The sequence below is a fragment of the Neofelis nebulosa genome, chromosome 3 (genome assembly GCF_028018385.1).
Source record: "Neofelis nebulosa isolate mNeoNeb1 chromosome 3, mNeoNeb1.pri, whole genome shotgun sequence".
Lineage (NCBI taxonomy): Eukaryota > Metazoa > Chordata > Mammalia > Carnivora > Felidae > Neofelis > Neofelis nebulosa.
This window is the reverse complement of record NC_080784.1, coordinates 204006469-204028835: the sequence shown is the minus strand read 5'-3', so window position 1 is coordinate 204028835 and position 22367 is coordinate 204006469. Positions and strand designations below refer to the sequence as shown.

At 62.2% G+C, this 22367-nt stretch overlaps 1 protein-coding gene across 21 annotated transcripts in view; it reads left to right on the top strand.

Moving 5' to 3' along the window:
• Positions 1-22367, top strand: part of ABLIM2 (actin binding LIM protein family member 2) — a 146642-nt gene that overhangs the window by 20735 nt on the left and 103540 nt on the right. For 8 of the 21 annotated variants that reach the window (XR_009259789.1, XR_009259786.1, XR_009259778.1 and 5 more), the window contains exons 1-2: positions 3851-3956; positions 19185-19328. Coding sequence is in view for 3 of the 21 variants with exons in the window: in XM_058723178.1 (XP_058579161.1) it covers positions 3932-3956; positions 19185-19328 (169 nt within the window). In the remaining 18 variants the exon portion in view is untranslated. Of the gene's footprint in view, positions 1-3849; positions 3957-14247; positions 14315-19184; positions 19329-22367 lie in introns of those variants that run through there. The other 13 variants (XR_009259791.1, XR_009259790.1, XR_009259785.1 and 10 more) reach the window with 4 other exon arrangements.

Genomic DNA, 22367 nt, shown 5'->3' with positions numbered 1-22367 from the left:
TCGAGCGTGCGTGTGTCCTTCCAGGCACCTGTCAGCCCCGCCCACCCGCGCTGTGCAGAAAGAGCACCTTTCTCTCTTTTCTTTCGATCACTTTGTTTCACTCGGGCCCCCCTCCCTGGCAGGTGTGGATGCTGGGCTAGAAGTTTCTACGCGGCAGGTGGCGACCCATTTGTGGGCGTGAAATCAGTTCAGTGGGTCACATCGGCACTGGTTATGTAAGAAGGGGGACTGGCTAGAGAAACGGCAGCGCCCGTCGCGAGTGATAAAAGTAGGTATTGTTTGGTGAAAACCAATAGCTATGTATTTACGCACGGCATAAACCACGGCTGTGTGTGGTGACCGAGGAATGAGCCCTGCAAACTGTACCTCGTCTTTGTCCACGGGACCTAGGAGTGCGGCCGTATTTGGGAGGCGGTTTTTGCAGATGGGATTAAAGGAAGGATGTTGTGATGGGGGGATTATCCTGGATTAGCCGCGTGAGCCCTAAATGTGATCACGGTTATTCTTAGAAGAGGAGGCGGAGGGAGGTTATAGGGACAGACGCACAGAAAAGAAGAACACGTGACCGCAGAGGCAGGGATGGGGGTGATGAGGCCACAGGCAGCGAGGGCCGGCTGCCCCGGAGGCTGGAAGGGGGGCAGGGGGGGCAGATTGTCCCCAGAACGGCTGCAGCCCTGCGGGTACCTTGATTTCGGCCCAGCGGTACCGATTCTGGACTCCGGGCCTCCGGAACCGCGGTAAGCACCCCGGTTCCAGAACGTCTGTTACAGCCGCCGTGGGAAGCTTACGCACCGTGGAGCACGCAGCCCAGCGCGCAGAGCCCCGCACCCTGGCTCGGGGCCCGTGGCTGGCTGGGGCTCCACGTGGTGGCCCTGCTCTCGCTCGAACCTTCCTCCTGGGAGCAGCACGCTGGCGCGGGGAACGTTCTCCTTGTTCAGAAGCAGCAGCTCAATAGGACAGGCGGAAACGTGTGAGGCCTGTAGGCATGGCTGCACGCGGTCACTTCCGCCCGAGGGTCACTGGCCAAAACCAGCCACGTGAGCGCACAGGAAGTTACCGGGCAGGAGAGTGCTCTGTTCCCCGGGGTAGACTCCGGAAAGGTACATGCACACCTGTCCCCCAGGACCCCTGTCTGGGGGACACGTCCGATTTGTGTGCTGGTGTGGGAACAGTTGGGAAGCCGCTGGCCAGTGACACGGAGCCCGGAGCTTGCTCCCAGGGCCCTTGATCCCGAGGTCCGTGGGTGTCACGGCCCTGCTCTGCCTGTCGGCTCGACTCTTCTGAGCTTCTGGCTGGAAGTTTCTAGGCGGGGCGGAAGCCTCACCTGCTCACCTCACATCTTCGGAGGAAAAGAGGGGCTCATCCTGCGGGGTCTAGGGAGGGGAGAGGGTGGTTCCCCCAAAGCCCCGTTGGTCACAGCCCAGGATGGGATGTGCAAATTGCAAACTAACGTAAGCCCATCGGGGTCCCGGTCCCTGGCCTTCAGACCACATGGTTGACCTTGAAGGCTGAGGCCCAGGCCAAGGGGTGAGACTCCCCCGCGAGGCTGGGAATCTATAACCTTCCCTCCCGTTGGGCGCCCGCCACATGGTGCCTCCTGCCCGCTGCAGAGCCAGTGGGGAAGGGGCAGGGCGTAGGCACCCCCTCCACGCCTCGAGCCGGGGAGCCCACCTGAGGCTGTGGAGGAGGAAGCCATTAGTCTCTGGACCCCGGGCCTCTGTGGGTGAGGGTTGTCTCCACCCTCAGTGTCCCCGTGAACCAGGGGCAGCCTCCCGGGGACCTGACGGCCACTGCAGATGGGGGCGCACGGTGCAGTGGGGCCGGGGCTCCGTGGGGTGATCGGTGCCAGGGCCCAGGCAGCGGGGGGCCGGGACAGACACCTGGAGAAGAACGGAGCCCGGGCCTGCACTGTGATTTCTGCCCGAGGGTCCCAGAGTCCACGGAGCCCCCACCGTGATGCGGCCCCCCCTCTCCCGGGAGGCTGATCCGACAGCATTGGGGCAGATGGCCCTCCTTGCACGTGGGCATTCTGGCCCCCGGCCGAGGTGGACTGAAGGTATGCGGCCTTGGGGGTCCCTGGGGGCGACTTTGAGGAGGGGGCCCGGGGCTGAGAGGCTCAGAGAGGGCGTAGGACAGAGGCTGGCCCCTGCCCACCTTCCCACCGCAGCGAACACCCCAGCCTCATGGAGCGGGGGCCCTCCGCACTCCTAGAACGTCTCCTGTCCAACCTCACGCAGGCTGTTCCTTCCCCGTGTCCAGCCACTAGCTGCCCCTCGGCCTCTGCGTGTCCACCGGCCCCTTCCTCCGGGGCGCCCTCTGGGGCGCTGGTCACTCGCAGAGGGCTCTGCCGGACCCCCCGACTCACAGCCCACAGCCCCCTCCTCCTCACCAGAGCCGGCTGTACCCCGCCTGTCTCTCTGCCTCAGTTTCCTCTTGGAGACAACAGGGACACGATGGCTCCTGTCTCGGGTATGGAGCAGCACGTGGGACTTGCTGGGTGCTCAGAGGGGCGCTGAGGTCGTGGTCACCACCCTTGTTTCTGTGCGGAGCTGGGCACGGGGACGCAGAGCATGGACGGCAGAATCGGGGAACAGGAAACTCCTCTTGTTTATGAGCCAAAGAAGCTATAACCCTGTGCCCCGGATGGATGATTTGTGCTCACGCGTGGGTCCCACGGGGCCCGGTAGTGACGGCCCAGACAGCCCTGGGGGTTTCCTGCGGTGGCCTGAGGGACACCAGCCCCAGCGACCAGGTGGGGAGGAGGACGTGTCAGACCGTGGCGACGGGTCGCAGTCAGATTAGGTGAGGAAAGCCCCATCCTGGCCACCAGCACCTGCTCCTGACTCTTTAGAGCTGGTGGGATGGGGTGTTTCCTGCCGGGTGCCTTCTCAGGGGTCCCTCGGCCCGCCCAGCGCTGCACCAAGGGCCGCTGGTGTCACCCCAAAGCCTCTTAACGGTTGATCCGGTGCTGGTTTTTGATGACCGGTGTGCACACACCTGTGGGTCCCCTGTGGCCACATGCTGGGCCCAGGCCTGTGCTTACTGTGCGCGTATAACTCCGGGACCGAAGCCGGCAGAGGGGCTCTGAGGACGTGCAGCGCGTCAGCTGGACCCCCCGGGGCCCCGGCACCGCCGTTCACGACCAGCGTCCTTCCCGAGCCTCAGTTTCCCCTCTGGCACGTTGGGGCCGTGCAGTGGATTCAAAAGGTCCGTCCCGAGTCATGTCCACCCAGAAGCTTGGCACGTGACCTTATTGGGAGTAAGGGTCTTTGCTGGTGTCATCAAGATAGGGTTGGAAATGAAGTCATCCGGGACCAGGGCGGGCCCCAAATCCGGTGACAGGCGCGCTTACCAGAGACAGGAGGGGACGGGCACGTGGACACGCGGGGAGAGGCCACGTAAAGAAAGAGGCAGAGATTGTTGTGACGTGGCCAGGAGCCCCCGGAGCCGGAAGCTGCGGGGAGGGATCCTCCCCGGGAGCCTCCAGAGGGAGCGCGTGCGGCCCTGTGGACACAGATCTGGGGCCTTCGGCCTCCGGAACTGCGGGAACGTAACGTCGCACGTGAAGCCCCCTGTTTGTGGGGCTGTGCCGGGCAGTCCCAGCACACGGGCCGTGGGGTCGCGCTGCCCGCACCGGGCACACGGGGGCAGGAGATGGGCCCGGCCCCTCCACCCCCGCCCGTGTCTTTCCAAAGTCCCTTTCCCGGACGCCCGGGGAAACAGGTGCACCTTTGGGGGTTGGCGGGAGTCTATTTCGGTGTGCCGGGAAGGGGTTGGCCCTGCCCTTCCTCGGGCGTGTGGATGGCAGCTGCCACGTGACCTTCTGGAGAGTCCGGGTGGAGACGTGCCGGCCCCAGAGACTCTTCTGCTGGTTCAGCCGCGGCCCGCAGCCTCGCCCGGTGCCGGTCCCGTGGAGAGGAGGCCACGCTCCATGGGGATGCCGGGAGGAGACACAGGTAAAGCTGGCAAGTGCCCTTTTGGCCGAGACCTTCCGGGCGGAGGGGAAAGCTTGAGTCCCACAAGCAAGCTGTGGGGGGTCTGACACGAAGGGAGGCGGTCTGACGGAGCGCCGCTGTTTGTGAACGTGGTGAGGGCCAGCACTTGTGAGTGCCGACTGTATGCCAGGCTTTGGGGACTTTCCGTGACGGCGTCTTGATAACAGCCCTGTGGAGTGACCCATCTCACAGACGAACAGGCCGAAACCCGGGGAAAGGGAGCTTGGACCCCCAGGAACAGAGGGAGGCGGGGATGTACCAGGAAGAGCTTCTGAAGCCCGGGCGGTGGGGGGAGGGGGTGCAGTGCCTGCCTCCCGCAGGTGCCTCGCCTCATGGGGCCTCTGTCTGGGCACGAGTGGGCACCTCATGTCCAGGCGGCTGGGACAGATCCTTCCCCTCACCGGTTCTTCCTGCAGAGTAGGGGCCGGGACCCCCTCACCCCATCTCCCCGTCCGCGCCTCACACTCTGGGGCGGCTCTGGGGCAGCGTGGCCCGGAAGCTGACCGGTGAGACCCGAGCCCCTCTGGCCTGGCCTTGCTGCGCCCTGGACAGGGCACTTGGCCGCTCCCGGGGGTGCCCCAGCGACCCCCCCGTAACCTGAGGTTGATTGTGGCTCCCCTGCCCGAGGTGTCGTGAGCGGACACGGCGGACATTTGACACTCGTTTCCCCTAAGCTTGTGGCTTCGCCCCCACTGGCCGTGCTTACGGCACCAGCTGGCTTGGGGTCAGGTGACGTCCCCCCGGCCTGGCGGGTGTGCCGGATTATTCTGAAATCCCCAGTGGATCCCGGGAGCCCAGGCATGTGACCATGATGTGCGTTTCTCCAGTGGAATTTCCATGCTGACGCGGGATGGGTCTCCCTGCTCAGCCGGACACACCGTGTCCTTCGCACCGGACGGCGGGCGGGGACGCTGGTGGCGAAGGGCGAACAGGGGTCATGAAAGATGGCCCAGACCCTGTGCAGTAGGGACCGCTGTTCCCGGTTCACGGATGAAGAAACGGCATCTTGTGATAAAAATTGCAGTAAAGGAAATGTGATTCTATTTATGTAAAATTATAGTAAAAGCTAAAAACTAAAAATGCTGTGGATCCCTCAGGAAAAAAAAAATCAGGCTAAATCTCTGTGCTCTCAGATGAAGCGGTGCTTTCTTAGAAACGACAGCACGGACACAGCCAAAGAAAACGCGAATAAATCGGATGTCGTCAAAATTAAACATTCTCATCCCGCGAAGAACATTGTGAGGAAGATAAAAACAGCTTGCAGACCTGGAGACGGCCGTCGCCAGTGTTGTATGTGATCAAGGACTTATGCGTGGAACATGCACACAACCCTTATAGCTCGGGTCTCCAGAAAGACAGCACATTAAACGGACAAAGGGTCTGAATAGACGCTTCCCCGCAAGAGATTTTCAAGTCTGAACAAGCACACGAAAGGTGTTCAATGTCACTAGTCGTGGGTATGGGCAGCTCCCACCTGCTCAGTGGCCGTGGTCGGAAAAACAAGGATGTGGGGACTCTGGAGGCTCGCCCCCTGCGGCTGGTAGGAATAGGAAATGGCAGAGCCATTTAGCCAAAGGTCTGGCGGGTCCTCAAATGGCTAAACACGGAGTCACCGTGCGAATGGCCACTTCCCAATTCAGACGTACCCAAGGGAAATGGACTCACATGTCCACACGAAGGAGATCGTGCCCGAATGGTCACAGCAGGCCGAAAAGTGGGAACAACCCTAGAGCCCGTCAACTGACAGGTGGATGTGTTCGTGGGATGGAATGTTAGTGGCCGTTAAGAGCCCTTCAGCCCTGACTCACGCTCCAGTGCGGATGAACCGTGGAAGCCAATCTGTAGAGACAGAAAGTCAATTATCAGTTGTCAGGGGCTGGGACAGAGGAGGGGTGGTGGGGGGGGGGGTGACGGAAATGGGCAGGGGAGTCTTTTTGGGACGATGAAAATGTGCTAAAATTGATCGTGGCGACCGACACCCTACTCTGTGAAGACAGATGATGCCTGAACAACACAGGTTTGAACCGAGCAGGTCCATTTATACGTGGATTTTTTTCAGCAAATATACATACAACACAGGAAATGTGTTTTCTCTTCCTTATGATGATATTTATTTTTATTTAAAAAAATTTTTTTAACGCTTATTTATTATCGAGAGAAAGAGACAGAGCACGAGCAGGGGAGGAGCAGAGAGACAGGGAGACCCAGAATCCGAAGCAGGCTCCAGGCTCCGAGCCGTCAGCCCAGAGCCCCGCCCGACGCGGGGCTCGAACTCACGCGAGATCACGCGAGATCGTGACGTGAGCCGCAGTCGGCAGCTTAACCGACTGCGCCACCCAGGCGCCCCTTAAGTTTTTTTTTTTAAATGTTTATTTATTTTTGAGGCAGAGAGAGACAGAGCATGAACGGAGGAGGGTCAGATAGAGGGAGACACAGAATCGGAAGCAGGCTCCGGGCTCCGAGCTGTCAGCACAGAGCCCGACGCGGGCTCAAACCTGAGATCATGACCTGTGCTGAAGTCGGACGCTTAACCGACTGAGCCACCCAGGGGCCCCCCGATGATAGTTTTTTTTTTTTTTTTTTTTTTTTTTTAATTTTTTTTATTTATTTATTTATTTATTTTTGGGACAGAGCGAGACAGAGCATGAACGGGGGAGGGGCAGAGAGAGAGGGAGACACAGAATCGGAAACAGGCTCCAGGCTCCGAGCCATCAGCCCCGGAGCCTGACGCGGGGCTCGAACTCACGGACCGCGAGATCGTGACCTGGCTGAAGTCGGACGCTTAACCGACTGCGCCACCCAGGCGCCCCCTGATGATAGTTTTAATAGCATTTTCTTTCCCCTAGCTTACGCTATTGTAAAACCCCAGCATATAGTCCACGTAACATACAAAATACATGTTAATCGACTCTTTCCGTTGTCTGTAGGCTCTGGGCAATAGGAGGCTAGCAGTCGTTAAGGTTTGGGGGACTCAAAAGTTATGCTTGGATTTTCAACTGCATTAGGGGTGGTTGGCCCCTCCAACCCCGTGTCGTTCAAGGGTCACCTTTACACCAATAGTCATAAAGTTGTGCATTTTAGGCAGGTGAGTTGTGTGGCACGTGAATTGTAGCTCAATAAAAGTTTCGTTTGAAGTGGACACGGGGCACCTTCTGGAGAGCGGCGTGGGTCCTGGGCACGTGCTCAGGGTATTGTTTTTGAAGAGAGTGCGTCTGGGACACGAGGGCAGGGCATCGGTTCTGTCCCCCGAGAAGATTACGTTGTTATATCGTATCGCATCCTAGGTCGTAGCATGTCACACGTCCTAAGTGTGTGTGTGTGTGTGTGTGTGTGTGTGTGTGTGTAAGAACATATACGGATAATGTCTTATTTGCGGCTCACCGGACTGCCTGCTGGGAGGGTCACGGTGGCTAATGTCAGCGTAGAAGGTTAGCAGGGATTGTAATTCTTCTTCAACTTCTGTGTGCTGTTTGGGTCACCAAAAAGAAGGTATTTTTGTTGTCGAAACCTAAGGAATTGTGGTCTCGGGGGGCGGGCAGCGGCTCCGGGATGGGCTCCCACGCGGCACCACGTGACATCAGAAGGCCACAGGTCTGGGCCTGTCCGGGTGGAGCAGGGGCCCGTCACCACAGACGGGCTGTGTGACCAGGCATTGGTGACCCTGGTGCGCCTGAGCTCAGAGGCGGGTGGGGTCTGTGGCTGTTGGTTTGTGCACTGGACCCTGTCAGTGCGCGTGAAATGCCCCGGGAGACGTCGGGGTGGCGGGCGGTGTGGTGTGTGTGTCGAACTGATGTCCTGCACGTCTCAGCTTTCCCTGGGCCCCAGGCCAGCACTCTGGATGCCTGGTTTTAATTAGACTCAGGACATGCTTCCCCTGCCACGGCCCTTCCGTGGCCCAGCGAGCAGGAGGAAAGCACAGAGGGGCCCACACGTGAGTGGGGGAAGGGCCCGAGGAGGACAAACCAGTCCTGTGACCACCCCCCTCCCTGTTCCAGCTACAGCTGTGTGATCTTCCCAAGCTGCTGAGCATCTCTGAGCCCCAGACTGCTTATCTGCAGAGTGGGGTGGTCACAGCTCTCGGGCCCACAACGGACGGGGGGCATCGTCACGCCCTGAACCCGCCCGCGTCTGGTCCTATGCCGTTACAGCCCCCAAATCACGGGAAGCTGAAGTTTGTCTCTGCCCGCTTGTAGGTCAGCGCTGGTGGTCGCCCCCCGCCCCATGACTCCAAGGGGACCCCCAACCTCACCCCCAGACGCTGCCCCGCTGGGCAGATGTGTCTCAGGGGCTCCCATGAGCGTCTGGTGTTATCCTCCCCAGGCCCTGGCGGTCCCACGGAGGAAGGAGGGAGGGCACGGAGGCCTGGAGGGGCACGGCTGCCCAGCAGAGGTGAGAACGGGGGCCCACAAGCCCCGGCCAGACGTCCCGCAGGCTCCCCGCCCCTCCAGGCTCACCCCTGCGTCCTGGCGGCCTGGGGTGTCTGGTGTGGTCGGATTCCCCGGCAACGATTTTCAGATGCAGACCGAGACCCTTTATCACCAACACAGACCAGTAAACAGGCTGGTAACGCTCACGTTTCCCGGAGAAAAGTGGCATCGCCCAGCGGGCCCCTCGCTGCCCTGGACGCTCGCCGTGGGCAGGGGAGGTGCCGCACGAGCCCCGAGGAGCCTCAGGAAATGGGCAGCGTCCTCGTGGGACACAGACAGGGAGGCGAGGTCAAGGGGGGACAGTGACCTCTCAGACCCCTGTGGCCACCCCTGCCGGATCCAAAGCCAAGGGCGCTCCCAGGGGCTTGGACTTGCCGACGGCGTCCAGTGGGGCAGCTGGGCCCCCGTCCGGGCGGGGTGTCTCCGGGTCACGGCTGCAGCCCTGTCTTCTGAGTCCTGGGCTGCACAGGCTGGTGATCCTGACTGGCCAGGGTGCACCGGGGGCTCACTGGCAGCCTCTGGCCAGCGGGCCCCACACCGACGGGGTCCCGTGGCAGCTGGCCCGGCGGGAGGGCCTCGGCCCTCACAGACCTCGGTGGGAGGCCACAGCTGGGGCCGGAGGTCACGTGGCCCGCGTTCCTGTCTCAGCTGTCCCCTGTCCCCGTATCCTGCTCTGGGAGCCGATCGGGGATGGAAACCGCCGAATGCAACACCTGGCACTTAGCCCGGGCACGGGAACCGAAAGATGATGTCACACACGTCATTGTCACCTGTGCTGATGCCCCGTGCAGTGCTTTGAGTCATCGGATACGTGTCCTGTTCCCGTTAGATTTGAGGAACGTTTACTGGGGCATATGCCGGGTACTGGACCCTGGGTGTACGTTCCGACCCAGACAGAGTCGCTTACTGCTCTAGAGGTGACCACCCTGGCCTGTGGCCACGTGACCGGAGGGTCAAGTACCGGCATGGGGGCCTGGAGACCCCAGCCCTGCGCCCGGCCTGCCCAGACTCTGTGTGACCTGGGCGGGGTCCGTCCCTCTCTGCCATTGGCCATTCCCCCTGGGCCTGTGTGGGGACAGGACGGGCCCAGATGCCCTGACCTTCCGGAATGCCACCCATGAGGTCCTCAGATGCCTCTCCGGTCAGGAGGAGCCGCTCTTCCGGCAATGAAATAATACCCTCGGGGACGTGGGTGGAGAGGCCTCCCGGACCAGCTGCTTGGAGCGTGGAGCATCCTGGGAATTGCCAGGAGCCCCGGCTGAGGCCTGCGGGAGGCCCTGCGGCCAGCCTGAGCTTCTGGGGGCTGCTCACGGCCGCGTTGCCCCCCCGCTTCTGCCTCAGGAAGGAGCCCCCCCCACCCCATGGGCCAGCCCTGCCCCAGCGCCCTCCTCAGAAAGCCTGGCAGGGGGGTGGGGGTGGCGGGTAACATCATCGTCCCCCTGCGGATGGAAAACAGGCTCGGGGGGGTGGGGCACCAGCACATCCCAGGCCTGGCTTCCAGCTCTTTCCACCCATGGGGATTTTTTTCCTGGGGATGCAGTAACAAAGTCCTACCGACTGGGGCTTGTCCAGCAGATGTCGGCTCACATTCTGGAGGGGGGGGGGGGGGGGCCCTGAGATCAAAGTGTCACCAGGGTGGGGTCCTTCCGACGGCCGTGAGGGAAGGACCTCTCCTCGGCTTGCAGACAACTGTCCTGTCTCTGTGTCTGCACGTGGTCCCCTCTGTGTCCTGATGTCCACTGTGCATAAGGACGGTCGTGTTGGAGCAGGACACACCCGATGATCTCACTTTAGCTTGACCACTTGTGTAAAGACCTTGCCTCCAAGTCAGGTCATATTCTGAAGCGCTGGGGGCTAGGGGGTCAACGTATGAATCTGGGGGGACACAATTCAGCTGTCACAGACGGGCTCTTTCTGTGGCCCCTGGGACCCCCATTTTGACCACACACACTCTCTGCAGGGAGGGAGGGAGACAGGGCCGGCTTTTCGTCCCTCCCCCCATCAAGTATGAGGCTCATTCCAGGCTCCGTGGGGCTGCCTGGTGTCCTCCCCCCCCCCCAGGCTGTGTGTGGCTGAGAGTGACTTTGTGGGAATGTGCTCCCATCTCCGGGCAGGAAGAACCACGGGGCAGCGGGGGTCTGAGCTCGGTCCGCTGGGATCCAAACGCCGAGCTGCTGTCACTCCGATGGAGAGTGATCTCTGATCCCCCGCCTCCCTGGGTCTGGTGGGGTTGACCCTGTGCAGCTCCCCCAACCTACCCAAAGGGCCCGCAGCAGTGCCCTGGGAGCAAGGGGCCCACGTCGGGCGGGGTGGCCCAGGATTCACACCCACACCCAGGCCTCTTGGACGGGGAGCGTGAGCCAGGCGGTCTGAGGTGAACTGGGTCCTCTGTTCCCCCAGCCCCGTGCTGGCCTTTAGGGGGCCCCGGAGAGAGACGGGAGCCCCCAGTGGGGTCTCCAGCAGAGGCGGCCAGAGGTTCACTGGCCGTTTTGGAGAGGAGATGTCGCTTGTTCCAGGTGGCAGTCGGTGGCCCAGGGGGACCCCCCTGCCGGGTATCAGTTTTCAGGTCCGTCAAGTAGGAGCAGCATCCTGACGGGGCTGCTGTGGCATCGAGAGGAGCCAGTGCCCAGAGCGCCCCCCAGGGCGTGGGGCTCAGCACGCGGGCTCCCTGTGAGCGCGTTGTGGGTACAGAGGAGGCCTGAGAGGTCAGTCGTCTTCACAGGTGAAAGGGCAGGAGCCACACTCCCAGGAGACGGCGTGGCGGGGGCCGGGGCTGGTGCTGGGACCGTCGAGGACAACTTTGGGAAAGGGTCTGGGATCAGCAAGCAGTGGGGGAGAAGTCAGGGAACGAGGTGGGCGCGGGGCGTGGAGGCGTGGGGGTCCCTCGGGGACATGGGTCCTATGGGCTGTGGGCAGGGTATTGAGCAGGTCAGGGACCCGAGCAAAGGACCTGACGTTGCTGGTGCTCAAGGCCGCCTTCCCTGGTCCTGCCACCTTGCCAGCTGGGAGAGCTTGCCCTGGGGGCTCCGTCGTCCGTGCTGTCCCCTTGCTGTGAGCCCGTGGGCTCAAGGGGACAGCCTCCCACCAGCTCCAAATGGGGACCTCCCGGGACACTTGGGACTTTGGAGCCAGGGTAGGTTGGCGGGAGGAGGGCAGACCGGGGATTGAATCTTGAGTCCACCCCTCCTGGCTGTGTGGCCTTGGGCTGGTTAGCTTACCTCTCTGAGCTTGGCTTCTCACTCTGCCAAAAGGGCACAAGAGTGTCTACCCCAGGGTGGCAGGAAGGACTCCAGACAAGGTCATGCCAGACTTTGGGCATTTCCTTCCCTGAATCAAAGCAGCCAGCACAACCTCGCGGGACTTGGGCCGTGGAGGGAGGGACGTTCCTGTGTCTGGAGAGGTCTGGAGTGAGCCTCAGGCCGGCTGTGTGCAGAGGTGGGAGGCACGCCATGTCGGGACTTGGCAGGGGATCCTGGGGGTCTGGCTGTGGTTTTCTGCGGCCGAATAACACGCCGCCCCAAATCTTCAGCACCGAACGTGCATTCTGGGACATTCACGGGTTCCGAGGGTCAGACATCCAGAAAGGGCACGGCAGGGGCGTTTTCTGTCCTCTCCACGATGTCTGTGTTTTCGCCTGGGAAGGCGTAAAGACTGGGGGTGACCCGAGAGCTGGGGATGATGGAGCCCCTGGAGGCGTCGTGGCCCACGTGGCTGGCGGCCCACGTGGCTGGCGGCCAGAACAGCCTCACGTGCGCGCTGCGTGCGATCGCTCTGCATTTGGGGTGGTCGTGCGTCCTCGCAGCGTGGCCTCTGGGCTCCAAGAATGAGCGTCCTTAAAAGCAAGTTTGTGGCATGATGATCTGGCCTGGAAGCCACGTGGAGTTGTTTCCATCCCATTGTTGGCCGAGGCTGTCCCCAGATGTCCACCCGTGTTCCAGGGGAGGGGTCTCACACCCCGACACTTAGTGGGAGATGTAGTAAAGCCACATTGGAGAAGAGCTTTGTGGGACGGGCATCTGCCTCCAGGCACTGCTCGGAGCGGTGAGCGTCCAGACCTCCAGAAGGAGGGGCGGTCACGTCGCCGGATGCCCAGGCATGCGGCGTGCAGGTGGAGACGGGCACCTGTCCCAAAATGTTGCAGTTCAGTGTGGTACGTGTTGCTTCGTCCTAGCAGGGGCCAGGCGCTGGGCCAGGCGCTGGGCTGGGCGCGGGGCCCCCGAGGGTGAAGGGGACGTTCAGCGCAGTGGGGTGAACAGGAGAGGAGGTTCGGCTCAGCCACCCAGCAGACACGTATCGCCGTGTCCCCGGCCCTGAGCGGGGCCCAGGGGACCCCCGGTGGCTCTGCCCCCCGACGTCATGGTGTCGGGCAGAAGTTGGCCGGGAGTGTGCAGCACTTTAACATGCTCGGTTCTGCCTGCGAACGTTTGTGCTGAGCCCACGTCCCCGTCCTAGCACCCGGCCAAGCAGAGCTGATCGCTGTCGGCCGACTGCATTCTGGTCCTGGGGCAGGTCAAGGGCTCGTGTGGGCGCACTCAGCCCCACAGAGAAACCAGAGGCCACGTCCGTGGGGAGCCGGCCGAGGGCCAGGTCACTCCCGGGGTGTGGGGGGAACAGCTTCCCACGAGGTGGCATCCCCAGGGGGACAGGGGTCCCTGCGGTCCGACGGCGTGGGTATCGAAACGGGTCTGTGGGTGGCTGCTACGGGAGTTCAGGCGTCTGGTGCAACGAGCTTCTGGGTGGGGCGTTCCTGTCCCCCAACTCTGTGCCCTGGAGTGCAGACCCCTGGGGGCCGGAACTGCCGGGGCCCCGGCCCAGCCCCGAGCTCGGCAGGGAGCAGGCACCCGCAGCATCTTCGCTGGCGCTGGTGGAGGACTGGATGAATGACTTCCTGGAAGGGTCAGACAGGATCGCCCCTCTGGCCCGTCTGGGGAGCCTGCTTGCTGGGCCCAGGCTGCCGACGGCCTCGCAGTCGGCCCGTAAGTAGGTTAGCGAACGGAGTGCTCCCGTGCGATTTGAAGTGATTTTCCGACACGCAGCACTGGGGAGGGCGGCGGGACAGAGCGGGACCTACTCCTGACCTGAGGCACAGCCTGTAAAAGAGCGTTCTGAGGGCAGGGCAGACAGACCCTCCAGGGCACGGGGGTGGGGGCGTCATTAACTCTGTACTTAGAAAACCAGCGCAAAGAAACACGCGTGCCAGAGGGGTGCGCAAGCCACAGGGATGCTTATGGCCACGTGGGGCGTGTGAGAGCCATCTCCCCCGGACCCGGCCCGAGGGACACACACTTCCCAGACTTGGCCCCTGGCCCTGGGGGCCTTCCACGCGGGGGGAGGCGGGCACACAGGCCGACGGGCAGGGGCCACCCGGCGTGGTCGGGACTGTGATGGAAATGAGCACGGTGACGTGCACTTGCTGAAGACCCTCGTGTCACCGCCTCCCAGAGGTTCTCCTTGATTGCACACAGGTCCATGCCCCCCTGCGTGCCTGGGACCCACCCTGGGCGTAGCGGAGTCTCAGGAGTGGGTGTGCCCGCATGGTTTATGAGGCTATTCGATATTAGAACACAGTCACGCAGCTTGGAACCCCGGCCGGTGGTTTGCAGGATGCAAACAGCAGAGGGGAGAGCACAGCGAAGCCATCACGGCTGGCGGGGCCGTGGGGTCCAGTCAGAACCGGAGCGCACAGGGTCCCACGTCCTGTACCGAGGTGCGTGTCCGTCCGGAGCAAACCCTGCACCAGATGACCAGGGACCGTGGGTCTTTGGCCCCGCTAGGCACAGCCAGCTCGGGCTCCAGCACGAACTGGACCCTCGGGGAAGGAACAGACCAGCAGCACCAACATGAGAAAACGGAAGAAACGGCTAGAAATGTCCCGAGGATCACGAACAGCAGGTGCCTTGCGGTCTGGGAAGTGGGAGATGCATCGGGGTCCCCCATCTGGGAATGCCTATCCCCATCGCGGAGGTGGAAACAGGCTTCGGAGGGCATGTGACCTGCCCAAGGTGTCAGGGCCAGGGGCGGGCGTAGCTCGCGTCAGTACGGCTCTCCAGCCACCCCCCCTACCCCCACCGTCGTCTACCCCGGCACGTCACGAGGTGACTGGAGCGTGGAGGCAAATCTGGGGACATCTACAGACGAGGCTGGCGAGTGAGCTGAAGCACGGCCCTCTGGGAGCTTCCGGTCTCCCTCCTGGCAGCCTCCTCCCCGTCCCCACCCCCAGCTGCGGGGAGGCCCCTGAGATCTGGGGACCTGGGGACCACCAGGCCAGCCTTGCCCCAGGGGCTTCCTCGACTTTAATGGAGCCTAAAACAATTCCTCAGGAGACCGAGCTCCAATTTATAGATGTGAAAACTGAGGCTTCTTGGGATTCGGTCAGCTCTCCAAGGTCACGCGGCCGCCCCCGGATGTCACAGCCCGCCCTGCTGGCTCCCGTCCCAGCTCCAGCAGCACACGGCTTCTCCTGGAGAGAGAGCACGGTCGCAGCCTGGAGGGGCTGCCGGGCATCGCGGGGGCTGCGGGGCCGGCCCCCGGTCAGGGCGCGCTGGCCGCGTCCCTCCCCTGTGACCGCGGGCGTTACGCAGTGATGGTGCCTGTAGTAAGTCCTGTTCCCTGCGAGGCCCCCGGTGCTGGGATTTCACTAGCACAGGGGGATTAAGTGGCCACAGCCCTTTGTGGAATCGATTCGTGCCACTCGCGTTTATGTTTTACGTGATGATCACGGCTGGGGGTCTGTCGTGCGAAGAGCCCGCTGTGCGTGTGGTTAGGGCTCCGGCGTGGCCGCTCTCTCTCTCTCTCTCTCTCTCTCTCTCTCCTTTTCGTTTAAAAATTTTCCCCGACGTCGTCTCCTAGAGTGGCCTTCCGTCCACAGCAACACCGAACAGACAGCAGGGTTCCCATGGACGCCACCCCCGGAACTTTCCGCTGGGGTTTGCATCTTGCGGTGGTGGGGTGTGCTTGCCGTAGAATGAGCTGAAGTTTCTGCTGGGGTGACTCCGGGCGGGACGAGTGTGCCACGACAGGTGTCCCCACGGGGGTCTCGTGGCCGTAAACGCCCTCTGTGTGCCCGTTCACCCCTCCCGCCCCCACGCCCTGGCGACCGCTGATCTTTGTTTCCTGTTTGCATGGTTTTGCCTTTTCCAGAATGCCCTGTGCGTGGGACCCTACAGCCCCGTAGCGGGCTCGTTCTCTTGGTAACGTGCATGTGGGATTCTCCCTGTCTTTTTGAGGCTTGGTAGCTAGTTTCTTGAGAATTCTCTTTTTTTTAACGTACCACCCACACCCCGGACACCAGGCCTGGCCAGAACAGCCCATCCCTGTCCCGGGGCCGAGTGGAGAAAACCCTGGGTGTCGTCACGCGCTGGGCCTGGGCCATCTCTCCGGGCCTCAGCTCCCCCAGCAGCATCAGGGACAACAGCTCACCGAGGACACATACCCCAGCGTGGTCTGCGTACGGGGGTTTCTTGCAAGTGGGCATGTGCAGGAGGCGCAAGGGGTGAGTCCGTCTCGGGGGGTCAGAGGGCCCACGCCACGGTCTGCAGGATTCACGGGTGGGATCCGAGCAGGTGCCCGGCCGGAGGGAACGCCTGTGCTCGAGGCCCACGGCTGTCTCCGTGGCGCAGTGTCTTCTTCCCGCCGCCAGAGGGCAGCACCACCGCTCTCACCGCCCGGAGGTCCCAGGAGGCTTTAGAGGGTCCCCTCCTCCGTGGGCAGGGTCGGGTCCCCTCAGCAAAGCGTGTCTTAAAGCAGCTCTGCCCGCAGGTCCGATATATCTCCAGGAGCCAGGCAGCTGAGGGTGTCAGGCCGTGTGTTCTGGAAAAGGACAATAGCTATTGGGTACCCAGCCCACATCCTAGCAACGCTCTGGGGCAGGTGATTGAACGAGGCAGCCGGGCGGAGGGACAGCTGCGTGGAAGGCTGGACGTTCCAGGTCACAGCACGTAGGAGGTGAGGCTGGGGCTGCGCCCAGGCCATCTGCCCCCACGGCCTGCACTCCCCCCGGGACTCTGACAGTGACCTTCCCTCCCTGGACTTGAGCCAGATCCCAGCAGTATAAAAACTTGCTTGTCTGCTCACGGACAGACGATCGGCTGTTGTCCTTTGTGTGCCGGACAGATGAGAAGATAACAGTGTCCAGTGTCGAGGATCTCAGTCCTCCCTCCACCACCCCCCCCGCCCCCACCGCCCCTGCACAGTCTCCATGGAGCCTCGGAGGAGGACAGGGTGACTCCATAGCCCGCCGGGCCATTCACTGGCTTCAAACCCGGATTCCAGCGGCTCATCCCGCAAGGGGAGTCTTAAATTGAAGCCCGGTCTTGAATTTCGAGTCTTAAATTCAAATCCCGCCGTCTGCCTTCTTCCGCTAATTTTATCAAATAGTAGATGAGACAATTTCTGCACTCGTTCTGCAGGAAGGAGAAGCCCAGGGAGAGCCCAACGTTGGCACTTCAGCTAGAGCGGGGAGGGTCGCTGTGGCTGCAGGGGCCCCACCGGGCTCGAGGGGCCCCGCCGGGCTCTGCCCCCGCAGTCTGCTGTTTGGATCCCTCTGGAGGCACAAGGCAGGCGCTGACTCCCGGCCCAGGGAGACGCCAAATTACTTTTCATGCCGCTCACCTCCTTTCCTGCACCTGCTTCTCGTCCCCAGATAGCCGGAACCCTGCTACCCTCGGGGTGTTCACAGCCTTCTCCTGCTCAGACAGCCTGCTGTCCCCAGCATGGCCCGCTCCCCCTCTGTGCCGCCCACGCAATGTCCCCACCTCGGGTGGGGACCGCAGCAGAGAGGAACCCCGCCCTGGTGGATGGGGGGCCGTCGGGATGCGGGATCCTGGGGGGCAAGGGGTAGGGGGGGAATTGGATGGAGAAATGTCCTTCTCTGTCTGGCGTGACCTCCTTGATGTTTACGAGGAGACCCCGAGGTGTGGTCCTCGCTCAAAGCTGGCATTAGACAACCGTGTTCGTGGATACAAGTAGCTTAATGCTCCAACGAAGTGTGGCAGGTCCTTCCTCGGCCACCCCACACCCCTCAGCCCACCTGGGCTTTCTCCTGCAGGCTTCCTGCCCCAGGTACACCACCTGCACCCTGTCCAGACCAAGAAAGGAGGGTGGCATTAGAGGATGTGAAAATAGGGGCGCCTGGGTGGCTCAGTCGGTTGAGCGTCCGACTTCAGCCAGGTCACGATCTCGCGGTCCGTGAGTTCGAGCCCCGCGTCAGGCTCTGGGCTGATGGCTCTGGGCTGATGGCTCTGGGCTGATGGCTCGGAGCCTGGAGCCTGTTTCCGATTCTGTGTCTCCCTCTCTCTCTGCCCCTCCCCCGTTCATGCTCTGTCTCTCTCTGCCTCAAAAATAAATAAACATTTAAAAAAAAAAACTTAAGGGGCGCCTGGGTGGCGCAGTCGGTTAAGCTGCCGACTGCGGCTCACGTCACGATCTCGTGTGATCTCGCGTGAGTTCGAGCCCCGCGTTGGGCTCTGTGCCGACGGCTCGGAGCCCGGAGCCTGTTTCGGATTCTGTGTCTCCCTCTCTCTCTCTGACCCTCCCCTGTTCATGCTCTGTCTCTCTCTGTCTCAAAAATAAATAAACATCAAAATAAATCAAATAAATAGAAAGAAGATGTGAAAATAAGCAAAGACCCCCAAATGAGAAAGGCAAAGCTGTCTCCCCGGCGCTGGCTGGAGCGGGGGGTCGGCCCCCCTCACTTGCGTTTGCCAGAGCCCCCGGGGCGGGCAGAGCAGTGGGGGGGCTTCCCAGAGGAGGAAAGAGGCTGGGGTGGGTCTGACGGGAGGCCGGGGAGGCCGGGAGGCCGGGAAGTCCGCTGAAAGGGGTGACCACACGGCTGGTCAGGGAAGCAGGTTTGGCTTTCTCGGGTTGGTCCTGAGTCGCAAGGATCCAGCTGACTCAGGTCCCTGCGTGGGCCATGCTCTCTGCCCGGCAGGCCTCCGTGCCAGCCTCCAGCTCTGCCATCGGCCGGCTCCTCCCTGTGTTTCAAGCGACTCTGCTGGTCTCCAGCCCCTGGGCCTCCCCCGGCATCAGCTCTGCCCCTTGGGCTGTCTTCACCGCCAGGCTGGGGCTCCTTAAGGGGCTGGCCTGCTGTGGACCCCTGTGTCCTGTCCGCTGGCCTCCACAGGTGCTTTTGGAGGATGTGGGAGAGGAGCATATGGCCCCCCCAGACCCCAAGAGCCCCAGAGCCGGGCCCTTTGACCATCCACCCCGACCTGCCCCTCGGTGGGTTTCTACACCTCCACAAACACCCCAGGCCATGGCTGGCTCGGAGGAGGGCCGCACCCGTACTCAGGTTCACGTCCCCCGGGACACAGAGGGACTTTGAAGCATGCTCCAAGGAGGACCGTGGCTATTGCTGTCGTAGAAGAGAGGACTGTGGGTCTCCCGGCCGTAGACGGGATGCCCGGCTCACTGGGCGGGGGGAGGGGGCTGCTTCTGAGGCCCTTCCGGTCAACGCAGCAAGAGACCAGGATACCCTTTGGGACGGGGTCGAGATCTCCCCACCACGGCAAGCACGCACACAGCGATGGGGGACCGATGGCCCGCGTGTGGGGGCGCCAGAGACAGGAGCCGCTCACTGGGGTTGACCAGATGGCCTCGTTATCCGATTCTCTCTGGTCCCCCAGGAAAGAAGATGGGCCTGTGCCCTGACGCCCTATGGGGCTTGAGCTGGCGGCGGGGGAGGCGGGGGCGAGCGCAGTCACTGGTTTACTCGCCTGCGCCTGGTGTGTCCCACCCTTTAACGTGACCTTTCTTCCCCCGGCAGTGTCGGAGCCCCAGGCTGCTCACAGCCCCCTGGAGAAGTCGCCCAGCACGGCCATCCTGTGCAACACGTGTGGAAATGTGTGCAAGGGGGAGGTGCTGAGGGTCCAGAACAAGTATTTCCACATCAAGTGCTTTGTCTGTAAAGGTGAGCATCTCTGGTCTCTGTTCTTTGTCCCTGCTGAGACGGGTGAGGTCTTGTGAGGACATAGACCCGCCCACCCGCTAAACTAAGGTCTGGGGGTGGGGGGTGAGGAAGGGTCTGGAAGCTTCCAGGGAGGGCTTCGCAGAGGAGGTGGTGTTTGGGCGCTCTGACTTGGAGTGAGGAGGAGCCCGTCAGGCCAACCCAGGCGGCAGGGGCAGGTGCACAAGGTGTGGGGCGCAGGTCGGCGGTTTGACTGCGGGGTGCTGCAGGGCCGGAGGGGGATGGGGCTGGGGGCCCAGGCTCCCCCCTGTGCCAGCGGCCCTGCGAGGGACCTGAGACTGTCACTCGAGGGGGCGGCTGGGGCCTGGAGATGTGGGAGCCTGTCCAGGGCTGGATGGTGGCCTCCGATGAGTCCCGGGCCGGGTGCCGGGCGGAGTGCCGTGGGAGACTCGGGGGTCCTGCGGGGGCCAGTGGCCCAGGGAAGACCCCAGCGCCCCCAGTGGCCCCCACCCAGGGACCTCTGGGGCGACACCATCTCTGGCAGGGGTGGGCGCGTCCTGGGAACCTCGGTCTGAGGGTGACCCTGGCCCTGCCCGTCAGAGGGGCACAGCCTGGAAGTGGTGTTTTCTGGGAAAGGACGGGGCAGCGCCGTGTGGACGTGTGAGAACGGCGACCCTGCAGCGTCCTGGGGACACCACCTCTGCCTACGACGCGGCTCCCCCACTGTGGACCATGCCCCCACCCCTTCTGTGGCCGGTGCCCCACCCCCGGGTGGAGAGTGCCCACCCCCCTCCCCTGAAGCTCCTCCTTTTCACCAGAGCTTCCCAGGGATTTGTCTGGGTTAATTCTCTCTACTCTCCAAAAGATCAATTTGCTGTGTCCGAAAAGCAAAATCCATTAAAATGCTCTTTTTCGATGCTGACTTTAAAAGACGGGGGAAGTGGCCGCCGTGTTTCAAAGGGTTGTCCGTAAGCACAGGCCTTAGGAACGCGATAAAAGGCATCAGAACGGAGTCCTGGTTTGACCCGGGGGGGTTGGGAGGAGGGGAGCCCCCGCCCTCCCACAGCGTCACCGGGGACAGATCACTTTGTCCTCCGTGAGCGGCCCTGGAAAAGCCGCGGTCCCTTCGTCACGGCCCGCAGGCGGGTGGTGCTGGCGGGCACCCGGGACGCGCCTCTGTGCGCCGCGGCCGCTCCCAGCGCTTGCTGTGGGGGTGGCACGGGGGGCAGGAGCCCGTGGGCACGCGGGCCCCCTTTCGAGACCGCTGCCCACACGCGCAGGCAGCCACAGAGCCTCACGCTGTGCCGGGCGGCCGTGCCCAGCGGGGCCCCTGCCCTTGGCGGTGGGGGCATCTCTGCTTCACCTGCTCGGAACGACGTGCGGCGGCTGAGGTTGCCTGCAGGCTGGAAAGAACCGCGTTTGTTTAAGCGTGAAGGTTACACGGCCTCCGATTGGGCTTCTATCCAGTTTCTCTGAAAGTGCAAAGCCTCTGAGTCACTGAGGGCACTTTGGGATGAATCAAAGTGAATTACCCAACTCCTGGTGTCTTAAACAGCATGGATACTTATCATCTGGTTTTTAACGCTTATTTAGTTTTGAGAGAGAGAGAGAGAGAGAGAGAGAGAGAGAGAGAGAGCAGGGCAGGGGCAGAGAGGGAGGGGGACAGAGGATCTAAAGCAGGCTCTGTGCTGAGTGGAGAGCCCGACGCGGGGCTCGAACCCACGAACCATGAGATCATGACCTGAGCCGAAGTCGGACACTTAACCGACTGAGCCACCCAGGCGCCTCGGATGTTTATCGTCTTAACGTAAAGCCTGGAAGTGGCCCCTTTCCCCGGAGTTGGGTAACTTAACAGCTCAACGGGGTCATTAAAGATGCAGTTTTCTTCACTGCCCCACCCCCACTTCCCCTCGCCCACCCCCCCGCCCCGCATCCTGTGCATGGCAGAGGTGCCTCTCCTCATGGTCTCAAGGTGGCTGCCGTAGCTCCAAGCATCACATCCTCACAGGATAGTATCCAACTCGGGAAGAGGGATAGACACAGGCAGAGGCCTCCCTGCTCACATGACTCTCCCTTCTTTGATCAGGGAGAACCCTTTCCCTGAGGCTCTCCCAAAGACTTCTAATATGGCTCATTGGCCGGAACTGGGTCACGTGTCCACCCACCCCAGGCTTGGGCTTTGATGCTTGGAGGTCTGGGCTGAAATCCCACCTCTGCCACCGCCTGCTCGTGCGGGTCCTACGCACGTTTCTAACCTCGGGGTTTGTACAGCAACATTTCTCGGGCCACTGCCACACTCAGGAGGTGTTCTGGGCGCTTGAGATGCATCCGTGAGCACGACAGACACCCTTGTTCTCATGGAGATCACGCTCTGGTAAACGGGGGACGGACGGGAAACACTGGACAGGATAGAGACATCTTACCGTGTGCTGGAAGGTGCCAGACGGGAAGGGAGGGAGAGGGGCAGAGTTGCTGTTTCCCGTTGAGCAATCAGGGTGGGCCTCACAGAGGAGGTGACCTGAGTGAAGACTTGAGGGACGTTTGGGAAGAGCCTTGCAGCCGGAGGGAGCAGCTGGGACGAAGACGAGAAAGCGGGGTGTGTGCCTGGTGGACGTGGGAAAAGGCTGGAGCAGAATGAGCGATGGGCAGGGGTCCGTGTGAGGCTCTTGGCTCTGGGGCCCAGGGACAGTGGACAGAGGAGGGCTCCGGTCCACCTTCGTTTCCCCAGACCTCTGTGCGGAGGGCCACGGTGGGCGTGGGGAAGGGTCCAGGGGCCGGAGACGGGTGTCCACCGTGCGGGGACGTGGGATTCCGGCTGTGTGTAGGGATCTTGTCGCCTCTATTCTCACGCTGCAACATGCGATCCAAACGTGGAAAACACCCAGCACGTAGTAGGTCCTCAAGAAAGAAGTGAGAGCGTGTTTACCAACAGCTTGACATTTGCCTGGAGAACCCAGTGTGGTCCCCTTGACTTTGTGTGTGCGGCCAAGGTCTGCGCTTTTAAGACCCTGGTTCTTGATTGCACCCTGCTCGTAGCGCCCT